At 44.4% G+C, this 24711-nt stretch overlaps 1 protein-coding gene across 1 annotated transcript in view; it reads right to left on the bottom strand.

The window, feature by feature from the left end:
- Positions 1-590: 590 nt before the first annotated feature.
- The window catches only part of susd6 (sushi domain containing 6), a 29112-nt gene continuing 4991 nt past the window's right edge, over positions 591-24711 (bottom strand). Inside the window, exons 2-7 of the mRNA XM_035617495.2 lie at positions 23619-23783; positions 6184-6378; positions 5569-5763; positions 5299-5437; positions 3876-4354; positions 591-2966 (exon numbers count right to left, since the gene is read on the bottom strand). Of these exons, the coding sequence (XP_035473388.2) occupies positions 2941-2966; positions 3876-4354; positions 5299-5437; positions 5569-5763; positions 6184-6378; positions 23619-23742 (1158 nt within the window). The 5' untranslated portion in view covers positions 23743-23783 and the 3' untranslated portion in view covers positions 591-2940. The remainder of the gene's footprint in view (positions 2967-3875; positions 4355-5298; positions 5438-5568; positions 5764-6183; positions 6379-23618; positions 23784-24711) is intronic.

Genomic DNA, 24711 nt, shown 5'->3' with positions numbered 1-24711 from the left:
CGCCGATAAGGGCAAGAGGGGGTTTCCGAACGTGACGTCACTTTCACGGCGGCGCCGAGTAGTGCAGTTTCTGATTCTCACCGCGAGGTGTCACTCAAGACACAATAATGATACTAATACAAAGAGGCTACTGCTACTGTTGAGGCTCGAAATGAATACAGGCCACGACCATGAGTCACACTGTCCAGCCAGAAATCATCAGTTTACACAATTTAAAATCATACCAAAGGGATTCTAAGAGGTACTTTTAATGATACTTAAGCTTTTCAGGAAGGCCAACTCCTCAAAGAGTTTTTATTCTTAAGACTAATCAACATTAGAATGATTCCGGAAGCACAAGGATAAGGTGACCTATGGCCAAATCTTTTACTTTAGATTGGTAAATGATTGATTTTGAACCGAGTAACTTTATTGTGATCTGAGAGCAAGTAAGACTACAAAGATTTACTGTAGTGTAATATAGGGAAAATGGACAAAATTCTTTTGACTTTTTGGACACACATTGGAAAGGTTGGTAATGAAAAAACATCCGACTTAAAATGTAAGTAATAATTACACACACAGGCTTAAATAAATGACACACCGTCTTCCACATTCAAAAGAAAGCTTTAATTAGAAAGTTATATACACACTGTAAAATTAAATTAAATTTTATACAAATATTAAATTACTATCTTCACACCCACTGCCATGTACAAAGGAAAAAAAAAACCCAAAGCCGAAAGCGTCGAAACTAAGAATCAGGATGTGTACTTTGTTTAACCTGTATTTTCAGGGTAGCAACACCGTACAACAGTGCTTCTTGAATGTTAATCTTCTTCTTTTCAATCCCATAATATTGTAATGCCTTGTAGCAAAAGAGAAGCAAAAGGAAGTGAAATATAGATGCTCATAGGTTCATCATCATCATCATCATCATCACAGTAGCTGGAAATGCTAGGGGAGGATAGAGAAGGATGGACATTCGTTTAGTCGTGTCCACAACAAAAGTAAAGTCGTCGATAAATACACAAGAGACAGTTTTATGCATAGAATAGAAAAGAATAGAGTAAGGCCATTGGGAAAACAGAACACGTTGCAGTATTGTAAAGCAACCAACGTGGAGGCTTAAGATTATACATAGAAAAAAAAAGAAAATGTACAAGACTAAGGCAACATAGTTTGCATTAATAACGCAGCCGTTGACGATGACAGACGGCAACGAATGCCAAATAAATTTGAGAACAGAAGTTCAAACAGGTCGGCGGTTGTTGTTGTTGTTGTTGTTGTTTTTCTCCGCGGTTAAGCTCGATAAGTGATTCTCAGGATCCATCCGAGTCATGCTGTTGCCACGGTGACCAGCGCAACTGCCAAAGCAAAAAAAACATTTCTGACAAAGTAGCGTGATTCTCTTAAATTTTGCGCTTGGCAATAGAGGGGTGGTATGTGTGTGTGTGTGGTGGGGCGCTGTGTAACCAAACTTTTTAAATTTCACTGCAACCAGTTGCAGTGGTGTCGATAATGCACTAAAAGTGGAGAGAGTCTTCAGTTCAGTGTTGAAGTTGGGCGAGAGACAGGTTCCTCTCAGGAGACTTCCAGCCATTCAGCAGAAAATGATAAATATTCTAGTTGGAGAGCACATGAATAATACACACATTGTGTAGGTGATGCGTTGCCTCAAGTGATGCTGGTTTGTTCATGTAACTTATTCAATGCTGGGATTGGAAAACTTCCTATGGCCAGACACGGGGACGTTGTTAAGCAATGCCTCGGATATGTAGAGAGAGGCGAATCAGGAAATGGCAGCGTTGAGGGCGAACCATGTGAGGACGTGTCCTCTCCTGTCTTGATGCACAAGCACACACACGCAAACACAGATTCAACAACTCAGAGCAAACTGAGCCACACAAAAAACAATAAATACAGTGGAGGGGGAAAAAGAAATGAAACAAAAACAACCTTAAAGTTTAGCCATGTGCCCCAGTCACCGTGTGTTCAAAGACGACCCTCTCCTCAGCTTCCAGACCCCCCCAAAAATTGTGACTCCTGTCTCCTCACATAAGTACGACACGTAGCACAGTCCTGGAACCGGAACACCGATCAATCCCACTCATGCGGGCGGTAGCAGCACCTTCCAGATGCTGGACAAACATCCGGCGAACAGAAGAGAAATCCCACTAATCCGTATGCTAGACGCCAGCCGGGCAACACAGATAGCTACAGAGAGAGGAGGCTTCATGCTTCATTCTTCAGACTGCGCACTGACAGCAGTGACTTAAAAAAAACACGACATGCAGCATTCACAAGAGAGGGCCGTGAAAACCCCCAGCCCCGTCACTCACAACTTTTTCAAGTACAGCGGGAAGACGATTTCTGATTTCCAAGTGCCTTGGCGTCAGGAGCGAACATATCAAGTTATTTTTTATATATATATATATATATATATATATATATATATATATATATATATATATATCTGCGATAATCCCAGACAGAGTCGACATGTCTCGATTTGCGAGCGATGTTAATATATAGAACTACACCTGGGAGGAGGCAAGTGTACGGTGATACATAGCCTATAGTACACAACCATGACTCAGGGTGTGTGTTTTACTCATATACATTAGGATCTACAGTATTTATGTTGAGCCCGGAACCACTGTGTTGATCTGATGTGTCTTTCGTTTTGATCCAGTAGCTGGGTCCAGTGGTGCTCCATCACTGGGTTAAGGTACAGTGACTGTTGTTGGTTGTTGGCTTTGCTCTGCAAGGGTAGCAATGGTAGAAGAGGTTGCAATGGGTGGGGGGACAGGGGCATAGTTTCAGTCTTTTCTCTGCTGATGGGGGGGAGGAGTCAGGGAGGGGAAGTAGGTTTGTCCCCCACAGTCAGTTCTGGTCAGCAGTGGCAGACAGAGAAAGAAGGGGTCTCTGCTGCTGATGCCGGTAGCAGCCTGGCAGGCTTCATGCTTCCTTCAGCAGGGGAATATCTGCAAGGGAAGGAGAGCGGATACATTAGAACAGAGCAGAGGCCTGTGGAGCTTTACACTCTCCACCCACTGTACAGTCACAGTGTTTGTACTCCTCTACTAGAAATCAGCCTCAACAAGTGCCCATATAAAAAATCTGTATTAAACAGGCTCCCCATTGACTACTTGTAGTGCAAAAATAATACTAATACTACCAATCAGTGGTTTTACTATGACATGCATGTGGAATTGAACGTTTCGCTGAAATAATTCAATGATTTGAACGTGGTGAGTAGGTTTATGGTCAATTACAAACTTTATCCAAAATAGTCAGAGAATGTTTGTAATTGAAAGTGCTCTTATGTCTCAAGCAGAGTCTATACAATAAAGTATATTGAAAATGGGGCAATATTTTTATTGAAAAGTATTGATTTTTTTTTGGCCTGTAAAATAACTCTTGACAGGCGACCGAGGAAGAGTTTTCAGTGCATCTTTGTTATTTGAGCTACATTGCTACGACAGCCTGATGCAGATATTACTCATGTGTTTGAGATTATTAAAATCAAAAATTATTATCATTTTTTAACCATTACCAGCAAGTCCTATGGTTATAATTCTTACAAAACACCAAACACATGCAGGCGGTTAAAACTTGAATTAATATTATCAAACATGTAAACCACAAAATCTTAAGTGAGGGACTATATCAATTTTCTTCCAATTGCAACGGGTCAAGTGATTATTTTGGTGCAGTGATCACGCCTGTGGTAAATATGAAGCTAGTTCTGCAGACTGTGAATTTTGGTTCATGTAAACCCAATGAATATAATCATATTTATTTATAGTGAATAATTGCATCTGTTAAAAAGCAATATCTGTGTCAATTGAGGTCTTCAAGATATATGCAATAACACAGACATTCGCTCTCACCGTCAGAAAAGTCATCTGCAGAGGTGACAGAAAGCAGACTGTTCTGGTCGCTGCTCTCAGAGTCTCTACGTAGAGGTAGGGGGCCTGCGCATGCACCCCCAGGGTGCTCTCTAGCCCATGAAGATGAAGAAGAGGATGAGGAGGAGGAGGGGGCCTGGTGAACCAGCACCGTCTCTGCATGACGGCGGGAAGAGTAGGACAAGGAGGAAGAGGTTGATGGGAGACAGAAGTCTAAGTCTCTGTGGTGGCGGGTTCTGCTCGAGCTTGGGCCTCCGGTGGCCCCCTGAGGAAGCCCCTCGGAGAGCACGATGGGGACGCGGGACTCTGGAGGAGCTGGAGGAGGGAGTGGCGAAGGAGGGGGACCGGGAGCAGCGCAGGGTCCGTCGCTTCCGTATACAGCCTCTTCGTAGGAGGGAAGGGTCACCTGGACGCCCTCCACCATGATGGAACTGGACTGGCCGGAGACTCCCTGCTCCCTCCTGGTGAACAGAAGCGCAGAGAGTGAGTGAGGTGAACAGGAAGACGAGGTGGATCACGACACCGGGCTCAGATTGAAGGTCACGGTGTGTGTTGCGTGCCGCAGCAGAACCTCAGAGTGGAGGTGATTAGTGTTTATGTCAGGCTGCACTAAGCCCTCGGGGGCCAACTACACCGTCAACAAATCGAGCCATCGACCATTAGATCAAACTGTTACGGCTAATTTTAATCGCAGAGACAGTTGGTGACTTATGAGATTAGCTTTGCGTTTCTATTTTTACTTTCATTTCTCTGATATCTAAGAAGTGCCACCGTTGTAAAACTAGTTTCGGTCTTATGTGGACATCTTTTGTGTGAATCAAAAACTTCTGAACAATAGGTTTGTCCACGGTAAGAATGAGGAGGTGGTAGTTGTACAGGACCAGGTATAAAGAGGGCAGTGTTCTCCAAGAGCAAACAAAACTGGAGCTGTAAGAGTTTCTGACAAGGGTGGTAAAAAAAAAAAAAATTCAAAATAAAAGATTGAAGGGTCTGGCCATTCCTGACATAACCTGGGTTCAGGGGAGCCAGAGATCGGACTGCCGACCCAGGGAACAGTGGCCAACACGCTTTACCACCTGAGCCACAGCCCCCCTCTCGGGGATGAGACGATTTAACAATGCCGTGGTCAAGACTTACCATTTCATAGATTGAATGTAAAGCACAAAACTGTAATTCAAAGTGTGTGTGTGTGTGTGTGTGTGTGTTTTGAGAATCAAATGTAATGCAGACTAAAGCTCAGACATACACTGAAGTCTGGAAGATTTCCAAAGGGGCTGTATGTGAGTACCGAAATGTCTAAAAGTATTTCTCCAGACATTTTCTTGAACAATTCCTATAAATTTTTGATATATATGAGTGGGGTTAGTGTGTGATTGTGAAATGTAATTACAGAACTGTATTTTACCTGGAGTGATGGAAGGACTTGAGTTTTGGCTGCACGAGAACAAACAGCACCACTAAAAGCAGGATGAGTGCTACAGAACTAGCTGTGGACGCCACGATGGACATGGCCGGTATGCCGAGCGGCGAGCTCGGCTCTTTGTCTGAGGGACACAAGGAGAGACAGAGAGAGGAAGTGAGAATGTGGCTCACCGCTTCAGCATCTACGTTTCAGGCATGAGATTGCCTGTGATTGCAATCAAAGACATAGTACACAGAAGCTGAGGTGAAAGACCTTGCGTTAGTCGGCAGCTTATCTGCATGGAACTGTCCCACTCGCCGTTCTGGCAGGTGAGGAACTTGTAGTCCCCCTTCAGAGCGTAGCCCTCGTCGCAGAAGTACTCGATGACGGTCTTCTGGGTGAGGCGGTGGCAGGGAGACGGGTGACAGCGGTAGCCACCGTTCTCTGGTTCGGTCGGGGGTGAGCACACTGGGAAGGAGAAGAGGAGTCAATAGAGCTTTTCATTCATCATGGCTGCTGCTGCTGCTGCTGTGTACAAAAATTGTGTCTGGTCGTAAATTCTACCTGTGGTCAGGTTTGTTTCCTGTGGTTTAACAGATGCTCATATTTGGCTGACATTTCCACGCTGGCTCTCAAGGACAACCTCCCTGTTAGTGTTATGATACTGTGCGCTACTGAACTGATGTGATATTCAGTTTTGATGCAGTCGTGTGCAAATAGGAGTCCATGAAGCCATCATTAGCCTACGTGCTTAACCAGTTATAATAAGAGGTTTTTATGCTAGAACCAATTCTTCTCAGACAGATAAATTAGACTTAATACCAAAAACGAAATGTATGAGAAGTTAACGGGGAACTGAATTATTATGTATGTTGTGATGTTGCTCACCGTTGCTTCTCAAGCAGCGCGGCAGCTGATGGGACCAGGCTCCTGAACTGGTACAAATGATGGTGGTGGGTCCATCTGCGGTGTAGCCGGGTTCACAGCCATAGGTCAGCAAGGTGCCGGGGGGAAAGGACCCCCGGTTGGCTTCGGTCTGGTTCAGCAGGTCTCCGTGCTGCACGCCGGGCGGCCGCGCACAACCTGAAGACACAGAAACCAAGCGGAGCGAATTAGAATTAGTCGGCTGCTCTAAGGCCGAAAACGAGAGAAGCCCTTGAGAGTTTTGCTTTTCTTGAACAAGACAAAAGTGAGATAAGAGGCGCGTCTCCCTCTGGCTCTAGACTAGGCTCATGATCATTTAATACTCATGTAAGGAACTACCCAGCTGCAGGCCGGCAGCCACAACTGGGGCAGTATGAGATGCTGAACCACATTTTAATAATGTAACATAACAAGCTAATTATAAAAAGGTATGTAAACCTTGGTGGAGTTGACACTGCCTCTAGACAGGATATGTAGCATCTTCATTTTCAATTTAAGCAGCAGGTTTCCATTTGTTCAAGGCCTGCTGGGAAAACAAGGACAATTCATCTCAAATGTGGCCTGGTTCTTTCAAGAATTATGAACCCGATATAATGTCAAACAATACCCAGTATTTACAATCTGTTTGTTACTGTCTGGCCTTATCAAAGTCTAATAGAGAAGAGAAGAATAGTTTTCCAGTGACTCTAATGTTTTTACATTAATGCACAGGGCTGCGGGAATATTATGCTGTTCCGTCATTAGGCTGACACAGAGTGTCTCGCCGCTCTCCTCCACAGGCAGCCGCCACAGGGTCAAACAACTTTTCACAGGGAAACCGTCAAGTCGACGGGCTGAGGCAGATAATTAAAGCTCAGAGGTATTGTTACTCGGAACTGGGTTGCATCTTACACGGGCGAGGGAGAAGGCACTGAATCAACATGACAGGTGAGGTGGAGGCAGCTCGGAGATTATCTCGAGTGCCTACAGTGGATTAAAATGTCACAAAGGAAATTCCGCGGAGATCTAATTTCTCCACATTAGCTCCCGATCATTAAACTGCGTGTTTGGCTCACACCAGCGTCAGCCTCTCTCTCTCTCTCTCTCTCTCTCAGGCGGTGAGACAGGATCTCCTAACGCTGGGCTCTAATGATAGACCTGAAGCTCTAAAGCTTCTAACCAATAAAGACATGAGGAAGCAGAAGACCTGAAGTTTAAATGTGCTTTGATCTTCCCGGTGCTCCGTCTATGACTCTGCGATGTCACACCACATGCCGGTGTGTGTGAGTGTCTGCGCGTTTCATCGCAGCGAGATAGTAAATTAGGTGAATTTGTGCAGATCCAAACTCTGTCCCCCACAGACACACACACAGATGTTCATGTAAAAAGCACATTTGGAGCTGAAATCTGAAGCAGAGAAAGTAAATCCACCATCTGACATAACACTGCAGCACCTGTGTAAACTGAGACGGGGCAGCAGCAGGAGTCCGAATTGACTTTCAGTAGAACTGAACAGATACTGACAACCTTGATTATGACCACTGATCTGGCTAATCTGTGAAGTGGTTATGCAAGAATTCAGGCCTGGCTTAGGTGGAACATTTTTCAGTAATAACTTTAAACACGTAATAAAAAAAACCCTTTAGGCTATCGTATAAAAAATTAAATCGGTCATAGCAAGTGAAAGATTTCTTATCTGTGCATCTCATCGGTTTGATTTATTAAACGGAATTATACGACGGCAACAAGGCACAAACATAAGTACATTTTAAACACCCCCCACAGTGAAGAACATTAATAATGCCATCAACACTAATGACCACATGGCTCATTATTTAATCCTTGGTCTGAGTATTTATAAAATCATATCAGCTACGGTCGACTGCTGGGTCTTATCACTTGCTTGACACAAGCAAATAGCCACTTCGGCTTGCCCGTGAGTCTGTTCACAGATCGAAAAAGAGAGACCATTTCCACAGCAGTGGCTCTAACATCCTCTAATCTCCCGGGAGAAACGCTGCTCTAAGCTCACGCCGCAAGATTAAATGCAGAATGCAAACACTCAAATGTGCGAGTGCCTATTCACACACACAAAAACAAAGGGTTAGTCATGCAATACCAAGGGGGGGGAGGGGGGTTATTGAAGTCAGCCAGGGATAGATCTGGTGTGTGTGTTCGAGAAGTGCTATGTGAAACAAAATATGGAGTTAACACCAGAGACTGTAAATAAAAAAGTGCCTAAAACCTGTGTTCTCTCAAATGACCAGCAGAGGGCGACTCCACTGGTTGCAAAAAGAAGTCAGTTTCTGTAGTCTCTACTTCTCACGTGATTTATAACGTCAGTAAACATTTTCTTGAGGAGTTTATGGTTCAATCTCTAGTTTCAAGTCTTCTTCAATAGAACATGATGTTCATTTAGTAAATTATGGTCCTATGGAGAGTAAAATAGACGATAAAGTAATGTTGCACCCATCATCCAATGGGTGCAGGTGTAGGTGGACGTGCAGTGGACGAGCTCTCAGTCAGGCCCCACCCCCCCCACTCCTGCAAATATGGTTATTTTAAAAAATCAAGTAAATGCTGAGGTCTAACCATTTGAGCTCTACATTGTTCCTTGTTTCAAAGTCTCGAAGGAGACCGAGCAACAACACACATCTTTCGAATCTCCTGTTGTTGAATATCCTGCAAACAAGATTACAAGGAGCTAATTTGATTAAAGTTAAAATTAGAGCCACGGTGATGAAATCAGCTGATATAAGCTCATTGCGGGTGGGACGAGGGGCATATGTTGGCTGATGAGCAACGAGAAACTGAAGTGGAGAAATTATAAACTACGCTTGAGGTAAGCGTAGTTTGAGGTCCTATTTTTCACTGTAAATGTCCCCAGATAAATCCAGTATCATTTAGGCTATAATCGGAATGCACCAGCCCGATAAAGGACAGTAGGATTCTGTATTTTCATGCTGTTTAGCCGGTGTTGTGTAGAGAGCAACAATTACAGAGGCAGGTACTGTGTTGACAGTGATTACCCAGAATTCTGCCATGACAAACAGTCTGGTTTAATGTCTCCAACACAAGCTGTTTAATGGGCTGCTGCAACACGCACTGGCAATTTGTGCATGAAAGTAAAGGTGAACACTCGTTCCCCACAAACGTATCGACACTCCTGATCTCACACGCAGGCAGCACTATCGACACACACCAACATTTCAGGAAGCCGCCGTTTTGACGGCGTGACCCGAGCGGCTTTCGGCTGAGCTGCTCCGGGGCGATTAAAGGCCCTCCGAGGAGGAGATGGTGCTAATGGAGGTTGTAAAGGTGATGAATTGATGACCCCGGGCTGAGAGGCAGCAGGGGACCAAAAGGGGGCCTAAGGGTGCAGTTTAGGACAATAGCCTTTAGTGTGTGGGCCGCTGTTATGATCCTTTGTGAAGCGCTGCGAAGCGGTCAATAGAACTGTAGAAGGCTGTTAACGGTATTTCACCGCCTTTAGCATTTTAAATGCTTTACCATCTGCAGGGATTGTCTCAGGGATTAAGGCGCGTGCAAACACAAATGACAGGGCACCACAGTTAAACAAAAAGGATTTCTGTTATTTTTTAAATCTAATCATGCAGCAAGAAAGAAGATAACACATTTAAAAAAAAAAAAAAAGCTTCCTACACACTCCTCCGTTCTACAGTTCAACAGACTGCATACTTGTTGTGTTAACATGATAAAAGTAATTAGATTGAGAATCTCATCAAGTACAACATTTTTTTAATAAAACAAGAAAAACAAGCTAGTTATTTTTCCAGCTAGAAGAAAATCCTCAATCGTTTGTGTTAGTATGAACTCACCAGGGAACTTCCCTGCATTATCCTGTGGTTTTGTTGATCAAGCATTAAAATTTAAACATAGTTACGGGCTTCACCCGGACGAGGGTCAACACGGAGACACCGGGTCACAGAGGACGTGGAAGTCAGGTCAGACTAAACAAACCATGAAGTCAGTGAAATGCCCCATTTGGAATCCTGTGGTCGTGTCAGACACACGCAACAAACCAGAATCTGTCCCCTTCTCATGCGAGGGGAAACCTTGTGACCGGTTTTCCAAATGTCATTTGCACCTACTGCACAGCACGCACCCAATTTCACTGTGGAGCGTTAGAAAATGCTCCGACAAGTTTTACCTGCTTGCAACACACGCGGCCAAGTACATTATCACAGTAAGTGGTAGAGAACAATGTGCTACCAGCATGTTTTTAAACCAATATCTCGCATATTGGACAATGCATCTGTTTTAAGGTGTTTTTTTTAACCGACATAACACTGTTGCTAAATTTACTTTATTAACTGAAACAGTTGGAGAGAAAACGTCATAAAAATATCAATTTCACACAGTGATGACAGTCGACTGATACCATAATACCTTTAAAAGCTTCCATTGCAGACTGCATCCCTTGAGAATAAAACAAATCAAACCCGTGTCAGCTCACAAAGTGAAAATGAAAGACAAGAAATGTAGTCTTAAAACTTAAAGAGCTGTGAAGAAATTTAACTTCAACTGCGTCTCCCACTGGATTATTTTTTTGTCAAATGAAGTCAGCGCCTACGTTAGAACAAGGATGTCTCACAAATATATTCAACTTCACATAATTGAGCTGAACAAAAACAACAGAAGGGATAGGTGAGGTAAAAATAGAAGAAGACAGTAACTGAGAAACAGAAAAAAAGAAGAATATACTGAAGAGAAATGGGGGAGGGTGGAGAGCTGTGGTCCAGAGCAAATACAAGTCGAAAAGAGACATGTCTTAACAGGTTAACCAGTAGTGTGTGTGCGTGTGTGTGTGCGTGTGAGAGAGAGAGGGAGAGGCTCTGTACAACAACAATGGGAAGAGGAGGCAGCAGGCTTCTGCAGCACATACCACACTGTGGGTTGGGCGAGCACAAACGGAGAGAGACACTGGTAAAGGAAAGAATGAACTCCTGGTTCAGTCGCAAGAGAGATGGTAGAGTGGTAAACAAGATATAGAACCTTTTTGTCGCTCGCTTTACCCAACACCCTCTCGGCCTAGATTGAATATTGGCTTTGGGAAAAAGAAAAAAAAAAAAAAGAAAAAACACGAGGAAAAAACCGATCAAGGCACTAAGCAATGCCAGAGTGGATTTTTCAGCACACCATGTTTTGTGCTTATGAGGAAGGGGAATGAGTCACAGTCAAACACAAGCTGTTCTCCCACTGGTCTGATGTTTGAGTGTTTGCTCAAGAGAAGAGGGGGAGTTTGTTGAGAAATGTTGAAAACGACGACTAGAACAGAGACACAATCGATTATTGTGGAAAAAAATAGGTACTCAGATTGAATGAAAACATGACAGAGACGTCCAGTACATGTGTGTTCTGAGTCAGAGATGATCCCGTGTTTGATTCAATATCCACTGAAGACTCCAACAGGACTAAAGCTTCTCTCATACTGACTTAAATAAAAAAAGGATAAACCATTAAAAATCTTCTGGGGTGAACGACGTAAGCTGTTCAGAGAGTGTATGTGCTGAAAAAGGTTGGAGAAACACTTGTGCTGTAGTGGGAGAACTGGGCCAGGACAGAGCGCACATGAGGCTGATTGCTAATCCCAACATCCAACGCCTTAAGACAGTGCTGAAGGGGCCTCGGGCCGTGGGGGGGGGGGGCCTTAAATCCCCTGCCTTGCTCAGAAGTGTCTGCCTGGCTGTGAATATCTCCCTTTCCCCATCTGCTACCGATGGCACTCGCCCGCTAAGAGCTGGAGGGAGGGGGTGGATTGAGGGGAAAACCCGACGAGGGTTTTAGCCCGGGCAAATTAAAAATTTCTAATTATCCTCTATTACAAGCTGGGAGCGCTCCCGAGCAGATCCGATAGGGATGACTTCTGCAGCCAGCTGTTTGATCGCTCCGTAGAACAATGGGCCGCGGGAAAATATGGGTGTGTTTCCCCACTGCGTGCGCGCATGTTCAAGTGTGTCGGGAAGCGGGGGAATTTGTGTGCGCGTGGATGTGTGCTAAAGATGGGGGGGTTGTGTGTCGGATTAAAGCTAAAGACAGAGGGGATGATGATGCTCTCTTTAGCCTTGTAAATATGCTTTTGTTCCTGTGTTGGCCGCTCATAGAGTCCTCTGTTGATGTTGTTTTTGATGATGATGCTGTCATCTTTTTGGGGCCGAGGGTGGGGTTTTTTTTTTTTCCTTTTTTTGCCACGTTCCCAACTCTCGGACACTAATCCATGGGATTTTTTAGCCAAGCTGTTGTTATTAGAGAGCAGTACCGTACATAACAGCAGAGCCCACGATGGGAAAGTGTTAGAAAGTTCCCCCGTTCATTTCTGCTGTTGGTGGATGGTAGAAAGACAAAGAGAGACAGGTAAAAGTTATTTTTTGCCATTGTTAGAAAGCCGACAGTCTAGTCAGGAAACATGGGGATTTGGTGGGAGAGCTAATGACAATCCGGAGAAGATGTGGCCAGCAGACAAACTTAGAGAATGTCTTCCATCTTTTTTTAAAAACAAAAGTAGCAGTCATGTACTGCTTCCAGCTGCTGAAATGTGAATATTTTCTGGTTTTCTTTGTCTTCAAAGACAGAAAACTGGTTTTGGATCGTTGGCTGGACAAATACAAAACATTAAAATGAAAGGGCAGATATAACAGATATAACATGAAACCGTGACTGTCCTGAAGACCATTTTTTTGGCTTCAATGGGAATTACCAGCGAACATGCGATTTGAGTTATGTCCTGTGGATAAATGCTGGATTACTTTTTTGTCTTATTTCAGCGACAATTTTTTGGTGGAAATCCATATATGATCATTTCCTTTCCTGGGAAGTTTTCAAATAATTAAATTCAGGCAAACTGTTTGGACAAAGGACAACAAATGCAGGCTTTACATTTTGTTTTGGAAACAAACAGTCTCTCTTTGTTCGAGACATACGTGTAACTTAATAACTAATAACTTAATAACTTAATAATTTACAAAACAGAGGGTTGTGGAATGACACACCAAAGACCCGCGAGTGAATCATGGTCCTACAAGACAAAGTGATGAGATTGGTGTACAGTGGAGTTTACAGTGTAGTGTGGACTCCCTCACACATACATCACGGATACGTTTTCAGTGAGAGACACTTCAAACGGTGTGAGGTGACACAACTCTATACTCTGACCCCGGTGGGTGACACGCGGCCGTAACATGGGACCTTTGATGTCTGGGTGAGCGATACTAGCAGTGTCATGTTCTGCTGTGGGCGGCTGAGAAGTCCGTCATTCAGTGACACATAAATATCCGCTCTCATATTCTCTGGACTCTGAACAGCTGAGCTCCGATTTAGAGAGAGAGAGAGAGACCCAAAGAGGACTAAAGCGCATTTTGTTGAGGGGAAAGGTTATGGGAAAACCTCAAAGCACAAAGACTATTTTCCATTTTTCTGGGGGCTGTTGCTCCATCACCAGGACCTCTGAGAGAAGGTCGAGGGACCTCTGAGAGAAGGAATGGAGGAGGAGGATGAAGAAGAGGGAGGCAGTGTGATGGCACCTTTATATAAAAGCCCGGGTACACACAGATGCAGGCAGACAGTTATTCAAAATGCAAGTGTAGGTTGCGAGTGTCCCACAGGGAGCCTTTGTAAACAGCAGGTTTGTGTTACTCGCTGACAGCCTACACCTCCGTTGTGTGAATAGTTCGGGGGCACGGGGTATGAATCCGAGCGTCAGACGGAACAGAGGGCACTCGTGTCATCGCCGCACACTTCCAACAAAGGCCAAGCGAATGTCCGTATTGTACTCCGGATGCCAAGGCCAACAGTATCAGGTCCACAGTAAACAGGAAACCTGCCACAAAACATGAGTCAAATAGCTGCGGGCTTCCAAACGCAGCGTTCAGCCCAATGATGGTTACACATTTTTCCTGCAGCTGCAACACTGGAAAAAACACACTAACACACACACACATACTGCACACACCCATGGTGAAGGAGGTCTCCAAAGAGGACAGAAACATCCTCCCTCTCCCCCACACGTCCGTCCGTCCGTCCCCCGCTGTCGCAATGCATTTAGCGAGCCACGTGTGCTGCCATTACACCCCATTGTCCCCACTCACTGAGGGACTGGGCACAGTGACAGATTTAAGCAGCGTGCCTCCGAAAAGCACAACAGACAACTTTGCATTTGAAGGGTTTAATATGCATGAGAGCCCAAAGTGGGTGAGGGCAGGGGAGGAGGGGGGTGACACCATTGTGTGACCCTCTCTTCAACCCCTAATATACAAGCATACACACACATACACTTTCTGCCTGCGCTCAACAGATGGGAGGATGTTAGCGGAGGGGACACCGTGAGCTCCCCCTTTTCTCTCTTCTATCAGCCCTTACTCCAGAGGACAGCTGGGAGGCAGACATTCCTTCTTCTCAGCTTTCAGAGGAAAACAAAAGAGTGTGTGGGACCCCTCCTACACACACGTGCATGTGTTCAGACACAGACACACACAACCCCCCCCCCCCTCAAAAAACTGTCAATGCAACTGTGGGCTGATCATATTACAGCAACCTGAGCCTGCCAGCGCGCAGAGATTGAGGAGTGGGCCCGGGACATTAGTTGAAGGTGAAAGTTAGGGAGATAATCCCGACCCCTGCTTGTACCAGAGCGGACACGCTGCTGTCATCGTACTACGAGGGCTACTGGTGAGAGAAGTGGTAAGTCTGTCGAGAGCTGTAACAGAATATTAAAAAACTTTTTAAAAAGTGGCATTAAGACAAAAGCTTTATCTGCAGCTGGCTGGTATTTCTTTTCCTGGCCGACTTCAATCTAAACCGGCAGGCCTGGGTTGTTTGATGAACAAGTTCACTGTGATAGAACAACACATGCTGTACTGCAAGCAACACACCCCGGCTGGGAGAAATGGAGAGAGCAGGAGGACTTGTGTATCAGACAACAATATTTTCCTTCTGTGATGTTAACACAGAGGAATGCAGCATTATGGTGATGTATCTTTGTCAAAAAACAAAAAGAGATTGTGTGCCTCATTTTAAATGACATCTCCAGTGATTCAACAATGCAGTCGGTGTTGCGGCCCAGTGTCCATCAACCACCCTGATGAGGCCCAACTGGACTTTGATGGAGCAACTGTTGAGCAGTCTGCTCGAGCGAGTCACCGAGAGAGAGTGAACAAATGGTACCGGGCATCAGTAGCCAATTTCACACTTGCAGCCTGCACTGCTGAGAGACGTGGTATGCCATTTGTTGTCGCTCTCTCTCTCTCTCTCTCTCTCTCTCTCACACACACACACACAGATAAACGCATCGATAACGGACGGCCATTGGGAGCACTGGGAGATATCCAGCCACGTCGGTGGCCTGGTGAAAAAAATCTGTAAAGTTTTAGTAAACGCCAAGCAATCCATGTCTGGCCAAGTTGGACAAACCGTGGAGTCTTGTCAGCTATGAATACAAAGTCCAGTGACAGTGCATCCAACAGACTATGTTTATCATCACGAGGAAGATACATAGTACAGTGTTTATTGCTGGCTAACTTGGTAGCTGAAAGTGTGAAAGGAAAAATAAACAACAACATCATTTTTTTTTGTTATTGACTCACACATACTGAAATTAAAGTTGTAACTCGTTAAGCCTGAACTCAAATACGTCAGACGGAAAGTCGGGAGTTCAGAGTTATTTTCAAATGTGTTAAGTAAGTTATGAATACATTTGTGACTCAAACCCAGCTGACATCTATAGTCTGAATGACATCAGCCGACAGACAAAAACCAGAGGAGTTATTCATCAACTGAAAATCCATCAAATCCAGTTTCTGCAACTGTTCCTGTCACTTATTTATCCAAAACACTAAATATTTGCAGGTTCATAAATGCTGACAGTTACTCACATTCTTTTCCATTGCTTACTGTGAGTTGAGGACTTCACTTTTCTGGCTGTTGGCTCAAAGTAAGCCGGATACTGGGAGACACCTCTGAACTCCGATAGCTTGTTTGAACCAAATACAAGGATTCATTTATTAATCTACTGTCCTGTGCAAATTGATACGCGGCTGAATACAGATAAAGACATGCAGAGACATGCACACATTTCATAAATCCTGAACACAATTATCCAAATGGACACCAGTGAAGACCTTCACCATTTGGCTGCTGTTTGTTACAGATGATGTAATGAGGACAGGGGGCATTCGAGTGGAGATAAGCCAACTGGCCACTAAAACATCTGAAAACACCCATTTAATAGACCGGATTAGTTTGAGGGACGGACAGAACAAAGAGGGGAAAACCACTAAATTATGAGAAGTAAACAGGATATACTGAGTGTTAATTAGGACATCCTGCTGGCAAAAAATAAAACAAAGACATACTTAATGATAATAAAAAAATAATTGTGTGTTGACACACAACTCTTCAATGTGGACCAATCAGCAACCATGCACAACATTGAAGTATCTCTTAGGGAGGCATTTAATCCCAGACGACCGCTGTTCTGAATCCAACTTTAGGCTCTGACCTCTCTCTCTGTAGGAGGATCGGCTAAGAATCATGAATTGTGGCGTGTCATTCCCCTCTCCCCCCGTTATTTACAATCTCCACAATGCATCTATTGAGGTGGAGATGGCCCAAGAAGAAGGCAAGCGGTTGTGGAGCCATTTCTGCAGAGTTGCATTTGCGGTTAAAGAGAAACAGCTGTACGCCACCTCCACCCGTGTCAACAAGCCACACGAGGGAGTCAGGGTAGCCCAGCCCTTCCCCTCATCTCAATATCAGCAAGTTGGTCAGATCATGTTGTTTACTTTACTTTGCTGTCAGTTTTGCTGATAAGACAGACTGTGTTTGAGTAGCCTGTATGCACTTTGAATTAATTTGTTTGGCAGATAAACTAGCATTACTTTTCATGGGACCTATAGACAGAGCTTAAGTTGCACTTAAACTAAAAGCTGCAGCCGAATATTTCCCCTTTTCCACTGTCTCTATACAGCTATGACATGTTGAGGCATGAACCTATGCATTTACTTTCCAATGCAGCAGCTGATAAATGTGCTGACGGAGAGAACTGCTGTTGTGCAGGCAGCTAATACGAAAGCTCATGTATTTTAAGATCTTGTAATATCAAAATTTCTGTACTGTTGTTTCACTTGATTGGATGGAGATCTTTTCGGTTATAAATCGCCATTTCAAAACGACGATGGTGTGGACCACACACCCCACAACCACTCAAAGGCTTTATTGTGAAGCAGCTACAGGAAGTGCAGGTTTATGTGTCATGAAGTAAATGTTCTTGGTGATATTATGGGAAAGGGATAAAAGCCTTCACCTTATCATATCAAGATATCACTTTTTACTGTGTTACACTGTTAAGGAACTATTCATGCTGCATGTCTGTCACGAGTTGTGATCATGGTTGCTCACAGTCTGACACACCGTGTGGATGTCTCAACAATTGGCAAATCCAGCATGTGTGTAGGATGCTCCGAGCCGTATGTGTAAGCTGGTGAACATGTTTGAACATGAGGCGGTTGTTGACTAACGGTGTGACTAAGGAACCGGCCCACACTGTTTCAGTGGGCCTGAAAAACACACATCAAAGAGGTGAGAAGGGAGGGATAGGGGGGAGGGGGGGAAACGAGACAGGGAGACAGAGCAGAGTTTGTCTTTTTTAAGTCAAGAAAGTAAGAAATTCTCCTGAATTTGATTCTTTGCAAGATTCCAAGGAGATACTGCTTGACAATTCAAAAGAAGTAGCACAACACACAAAAAGAAAGCTAGAAAGTACAAGGAAAGTGAATAGAGCAGAATGGAAGAAAAGACAAGGAAGACAATTAAAAAAGACTAAAAGACAGAAGACAAGCAAAAGCAACAGAAGACAGGAGAGAGACTGGGGGATATATTTAGCTGCTCATTAGTCAGAGATGTCCTCTACTCAGCAGGCTGGTCCCTCCGACGAGGCCCTTTGGAAATCATTACGACTGCCTGCTGCTACAGACAACCACACACATTTCACTGGGGAATAAATTTACAAACTGCCTCTCCTCTCCTCTCCCCCGGCCTAAATGTAGCTTTGAACGAAGCAAAGTGACACTGCTTGTAATATCCACAGAGGGTTTAACATTACAGCGCATCAGCAAGAAAGATAACCAGTAATGCATCTTAGCTAATTTTGTGTGTTATCAAATTGGCCGTTGGTGTGAAATGTGCTGCCAGTTCCACCACTTGGAGCAGGCGATACTGTTACACTGCAGCCACAAACATATGTATGAGGAAAAAATAAAACTCCCAAAATCGAGTGGGATTTAAAAGAAAAGTAAATATCACTAATAAGCTTAGTGTGGGCAGGCAGGTGGGAGCGATGAGAAGCCGACTATAATCCTGGCCATCTGGGATCCTCACAAAGTGACGGAACTGTGTGGTCAACTGTATAAAAGTGAAAGGAAATTGTCTCTTGCGTCGTCTTTCTGACACTGTCCACTATCCATTTCCGTGCAGAATTTCATTTAGGTGAGGCGTTAAAAAAACAAAAAAAAAAACAGTTTCGCTTAAGGGCTCGATTGGGTGAGTGATGGCTTGGGTGATAAACACACAGGTAATGAAAGAGAGAGAGAGGCTGGCTGGCTGGCTGGCTGACACACACACGCACACACACACACACACACACACACGCACACGCACACGCACACGCACGTACGTCCTAATTGCAGCCTGGTGATCTAGTGGAACTGCAGCTCGCTGCGGTTCGGCCTGTGGCTTGCAGCACTGGCCCTAAAAGCCCTCTTTGTTCTCAGGTTTCAGAAAGGAGCCAGTAGCCGGCGTATTGCTTTACCCCTGCCCGCTAAACGCCTTACTAACAGGCCTTCGGGGGACTATTCTGAACAGCTAATCGCACAGGACACATTGTGTGCCCCCCCCCCCTTCCTTCCTTACCCTTGGGTTGCACCGTTTGTAAACCTGGCCTATCTAGAGAAACGTTCTGCGAGGGCAGGGGGAAAAAAAAAAAACTGTGTGTGGGCAGACGCGTGTGGCTTTGTGAAAGAGGTTACATTTTACTAGGGTGCTGGCAGAAAAAGTTCAGGAAAATGTCCAGAGCATTTGTGTTCTCACACCCTCTGGAAAATTTCAGCAGAACGTCCGGACTTCATTGCCCGTCTGAAAACAGCCACAATAACAAATCCTTGGGACAGACTTTCATGTATTTGGTTTAATCTGAAGTTATTTCACAGCAATATGGTTAGTGAAATTCAGCTCAGCTGTTCAGTGTCTGTGGGACAGCAACACGTTTCGAGGACTGCAGCAGTTTGACGATGCCAGAATGGGCACGTTCATTCAGATATTTTCCTCTGTGGTCAGAGCAGTGACGCTGTGCTAGCCACCAGAGTTTCCTATATTATTAAAGAGAAAGGGGGGAGTTGGGAAGGACTCTTTTTCCTAGAGCAACTCCACATTCAAGAAAAAACATCCTCATATCCTTGAATTGGTCCTACACACCGATTCAAGAACTGCCATAACAATCAGACCTTCTTTTTTTTTCCAGGCAGAAAGGAATGTATTCAACTGGAGCCAAGAATAGACAATCGATTGTCCAAAAAACAAACACAAATCTCAGAGGAAATTAGAAAGGCAGCTCTCTGCTCCCGTTCTCGCTCCCCCTCCCCTCGGCTCTTTTTCTTTACCCTATGACTCCACTTTTCTTCCAGGCCGAGGGAAAGTCATTTCCCGTTCTCACACATGGACATACATAAACGTCACCGTCTCACAGAGCACACAGCGGGCTTGTTTGTGGGAGACTTCTGGTCCTCGCCGGCGCTTTCATGTACAGCTCTAACTCAACTTCAGAGGACAAAAGAGGTTTTGAGCGGTCAACATATATCTATTTAACTCCCACAAGGATGGTCAGAGTCTTTATTTCTTCCCCTCGTGACATTTAACACTGCTAGAGACGAAAACACGTTATATGGTCATGTGAATAAGCCCCTAAGCACTCAGAGTTCCCATCTTTACTCTTTCAGTTCTGACTCAAGTGTCTGGGCCAACCTCCTCTGAAAGAAACCACAAAGACTCACTGTGAGGAACTGACATCATATTAGGGAACTGTGCTCTGCGCAGCCAACATTAATGGGATGTCAGATGGACAAAGACATGAAACAAAGGATATTTGCACTTTGCCCTGAAAATCCTCCAGACTGATGCCATTTATACTTTTCGTACACAAAACCAGAGGTGCCGCTCTGTGTCTGTGTGTGTGTGTGTGTGTGTGTGTGTGTGTGTGTGTGTGTGTGTGTGTGTGTGTGTGTGTGTGTGTGAACTCGGACTGAATGCAGAGGATGTTTTGTTTTGCACGTTGCTACGCTTTTGGAGTCGTAAACATAAACATAAACACACGCAGTAGTCAGAAAACACGAATTCGAGGGAGCCGTTCACATTTAGCACAGCAGATACCCTGCTGGTTATATCGTTTCTAATGAAAAGCTTAACGACAGATACAAAAATGAAAAAAACACGACTTGGTGGACCGTAATTGGCTCTAAAAACACCTCGGCTCTGAAAGGTTTTGCCCCTACATCCTTTCAGAGCTTATTAACAGGTACAAGTTACTGTTGTCCTGACCTTTCTACGAAGTGCAAAAAAACAACAACACAGCGGCTTTTCCTTTCTTTGTTAAAGGACCTCAACCTTTACGCTCCATCACCCTGCCTCTACATCTAATTTCCCATTATTGAAATCCCACATATTTGTGGACTAATATCCAGAAAAACATAGAGCAGAAATAGAGGTTTGATTCCGCTCTGTGCTGCATTCCCGTTTCTGGTGTCAGGAGCTATTGCTCGAGTATGCAAATGCTCTCCAGTATATTTTTTAGTATCCATTTCTATTCGTGCCACTCACGGCCATTTGTGGGAGTCTGGAATAAGCCTGTCGGCAGTGATGAAATTTCATATTCATGAAAAGTTCCAGAGCAATCTCCATCCCTGGAACACGTCGAGGGATTACCTATGTGAATTATGTATGGTGAGCAGGAGAGGGGCAGACGCCGGCGAACAGGGGAACCAATAACACGACGACTTTTAAAGCGGATCACCTTTACGGTCATTTGTCCAATATTAGAATTATTTTCTGCACTTCGTGTCTTGGTTGTTTGATTATTGTAACTGCTCTCATGTGTCCTTATATTTACATATACCCCATTATATTGTTCATATTTATATTACATTTCCTTTGCTATTTCTTGTAGGTTCTACTGCAACAAAGGTAATTTCAGTTTCGTGTCTTTTCTTGCGTGCGCAGGACTCCAGAGAAAATCTTTTGGAAAAGAGCAGTCAGCTGTATATTTAGTTGCGTGTGATGTCTGGTTAACAATTTAAGATCAAACTACACTTACTGATTTAAAAATGTAAAAAAAAAAATTCGCGTATGTTCCTTAGTACAAGAGGGCAAATATGAAGCACACTATGAACTGTGACTAAGCATAGATAACTGCCTTGTGCACCATAAGGAAGCGTGGTTAAAAATACACACCTATGACAACACCCAAAAATAACCTTTGTACTGTTGACTGTTCACTCATTGAGTAGACTTTCTCCAGGTTAACTTCTATGAATAAAAATGGCGATGCCAAAAATGAAAACAAAGAAATCTAAGCTCTTAAAAGTCTGAAATTCGTCCTGGCCATGACGTCTAAAAAAGACTATCTGTCCATTTCCTATAGTTCACTGGCATTCTTATAAGTGTAGGTGCATCATGGGCACTGGAAAGAAATTCGTGGGCGTACATTTGTCCTAATGTAATGCACCAACTGTGACAAACACGGGCGATACATACTTTGGATACATACTGACAAAGAATTCTGGGTACTGTTATTATCTGTCCAACATCCACAAATAACCTGAGCGTACAGGTTAAGATAGGATTGCACACACACACACACATAAATATACAGTACAGAGAGAACAGGCGCTGGGCATTCAAGGACACATTTCCCCGGAATCGGTAAGCAGTGTATGTGTGTGTGTGTGTGTGTGTGTGTGTGTGTGTGTGTGTGTGTGTGTGTGTGTGTGTGTGTGTGTGTGTGTGTGTGTGTGTGTGTGTGTGTGTGTGTGTGTGTGTGTGTGTGTGTGTGTGTGAGAGTGTGTTGGATGTAAAACGTGAGCGCGATACCAGCCCCTCTGGGCTCAACATGAATCATGTGTGTTACATAAGAGAAAGAGAGAGACGATACACTTGGGATCAGCGGTGCCCTACCCTCGCCCATCTGCCCATCTCTCTCCCTCTTCACTCCTGTTGTTTCTCACACTCACATTGATTTAGGCATTAAAAGAAAGAAAATCAATTAACGTTTAAATTATAATTGGGAAGCGCACCCTTCTGCAATGTTTTCATTGATGCAAAACAAACCCGCATTGCTAATAGTTGCTAACTTAGGTTGATGCAAGACAGTATTTACCCTAAGTTTTTCAAAGTGCAGGAATCAAACACCGTTTTTATGACAATTGAAATTTGAAACGGTCATTCTAAAATTGACCGTTTCATCCCGACACACATACTTACTCATTCATACATACACAATCTGCCTGCTCTCTGTGGCAAGGACATCTGGCGCGTTTCACAAGCTGCCAATGTGTAGGGGAGTGTGTGTGTGTGTGTGTGTGTGTGTGTGTGTGTGTGCGTGTGTGCGTGTGTGCGTGTGTGTGTGCGTGTGTGTGTGCGTGTGTGCGTGTGTGTGTCTGGGTAGCGCATGTGTGGAGGTAGTGTGTGTTTGTATGTGGGGGAGGGGACTGGAATATCGGATGGCTAAATTGAAAGGAAAGCTGGCACACGTTAAGGGTTTCAGTGAGTACAAGCCACCAGCATTGTGTTCCTTCAGAACAATCAAAGGACACAGGCTTTAAAAAGGTGCTGCAGTGACGGATAAATACATGTTATTGGTTCTGTTTACTTTAACTTCCACGCGTGGGCCACAGTTAAAAACCCGATATCCTCATATTCAAACTTAACAATCCAAGATCTCAGGCTGAAATAAAACCCTGATCTGTTGTGGGCTAATAACAAAACCTGGCTTGCCGTGCTAAAAGCTGTCAGAGGACGCTAAATGTCACGGCCGATTAAAACCTTATGACAGCAATGTGACCACAGACAACATCGTTTCTCTTTTGCTCGGTAGCAGAGGGAAACTGTTGTGACTCATTAGGGCAGTAAAAAGATTCAGAGTGGGGTGGGGGCGTGGGGGGGGGTCGGGCAGTCAGCGGCTGTACGGAGGCAGCGAAACCTGACCGACTCGAAGGTAAAGGAGACCAATTTAATCTAACTGACCCGCAAGACGGTTAAAAAAAAAAACTCAATCAATTTACACGAGATGGCGAAGATAGCGGTTTAGTGTGATGTGTGTCACGTGGGAGCAGAGAAGGAGAGAAAGACTGTTTGTGTCCTACCTGATGCGTGACCATGAGGGAGCAGGGTGAAGAGGAGGAGAAGTGCGGAGGCAGCCAGCCTGTGGGCTCGAGAGGAGGCGGCGGACGGGGCTCTCGTCTGAAACGCTACCATTCCATCGCACATCTTTTCCTCCGGCGACCAGCGAGAGTCCTCTACGGCTTAACCTGTCAGGGCCACATAGAGAAGAAGGGACAGACAGGGAGGGGGGGGGGACACAGATTACTATCAACATTCAGCAAGGATTACGTAACCGAGAGCAACACAGTGTACCAGGAAAGGATAGAGAGAGAGAGAGAGAGAGAGAGAGCACCACAGTGAATACACCGGAAGAGAAACGGAGTGACTGGGAAAAGGCCTTAGCAGTTTCACTGTGAATCACGATAACTAAAAGGATGACATTTCCCCTTTTCATTCATTAGTTCATCAAAACGGCATCCTTCTATTCAAACCACCTCCGCGAGAGAGAGAGAGAGAGAGAGAGAGAGAGAGAGAGAGAGAACAATTTCCGGCTTTCCTTAAAAAACAACAACAACAGCAGCAGCAGCATGAGAGTTTCTCTGATCTCCCCTCAATCCCCCAATCTGACTAAATAAACCAGCTATTAGACACTGCTGAAGATGATGTAACAGGGAAACCTGATCCCTGCTGCTGATGAGGGAGCAGCATTAGAGGGGTCTAAAAACGTGCAAAAGGGAGACAGTCAGCACAAAAACAATAACAGTGATTATAACTGCACCTTTAAAGGAAAACGCTGTTGGTGAGGAGAAAAAACTTCTGCCTTTCAGCAAAGCGTCATAGCAAAATTCCAATAGGTCTGGGCCAGAGTCACTCACAAGCAAAACATTGCTATTAAAAGTTTATCTATAATTTGTTCAATATATGTTTATAAAAACACATGGTTTGAGCAGCGATCCCCCAAATGTAGTTACTGGTGAGTGATGCTAAAGAGGGGATGGGATATTTACAGCCGAATGACAAACAGATGCCGTTCTGTGGTCGGCTCAGCTGTGATGCTGCGCTGCCATATGCTGCACATCTGTAATAAAGTTTGCTGGACAAATTATGGAACGATAAACATATTAGGTGCCACCT

This window comes from Scophthalmus maximus, chromosome 18, assembly GCF_022379125.1.
Source record: "Scophthalmus maximus strain ysfricsl-2021 chromosome 18, ASM2237912v1, whole genome shotgun sequence".
Lineage (NCBI taxonomy): Eukaryota > Metazoa > Chordata > Actinopteri > Pleuronectiformes > Scophthalmidae > Scophthalmus > Scophthalmus maximus.
Note: the sequence above shows the minus strand (reverse complement) of the source record. Positions and strands in the feature narration are given on the sequence as shown.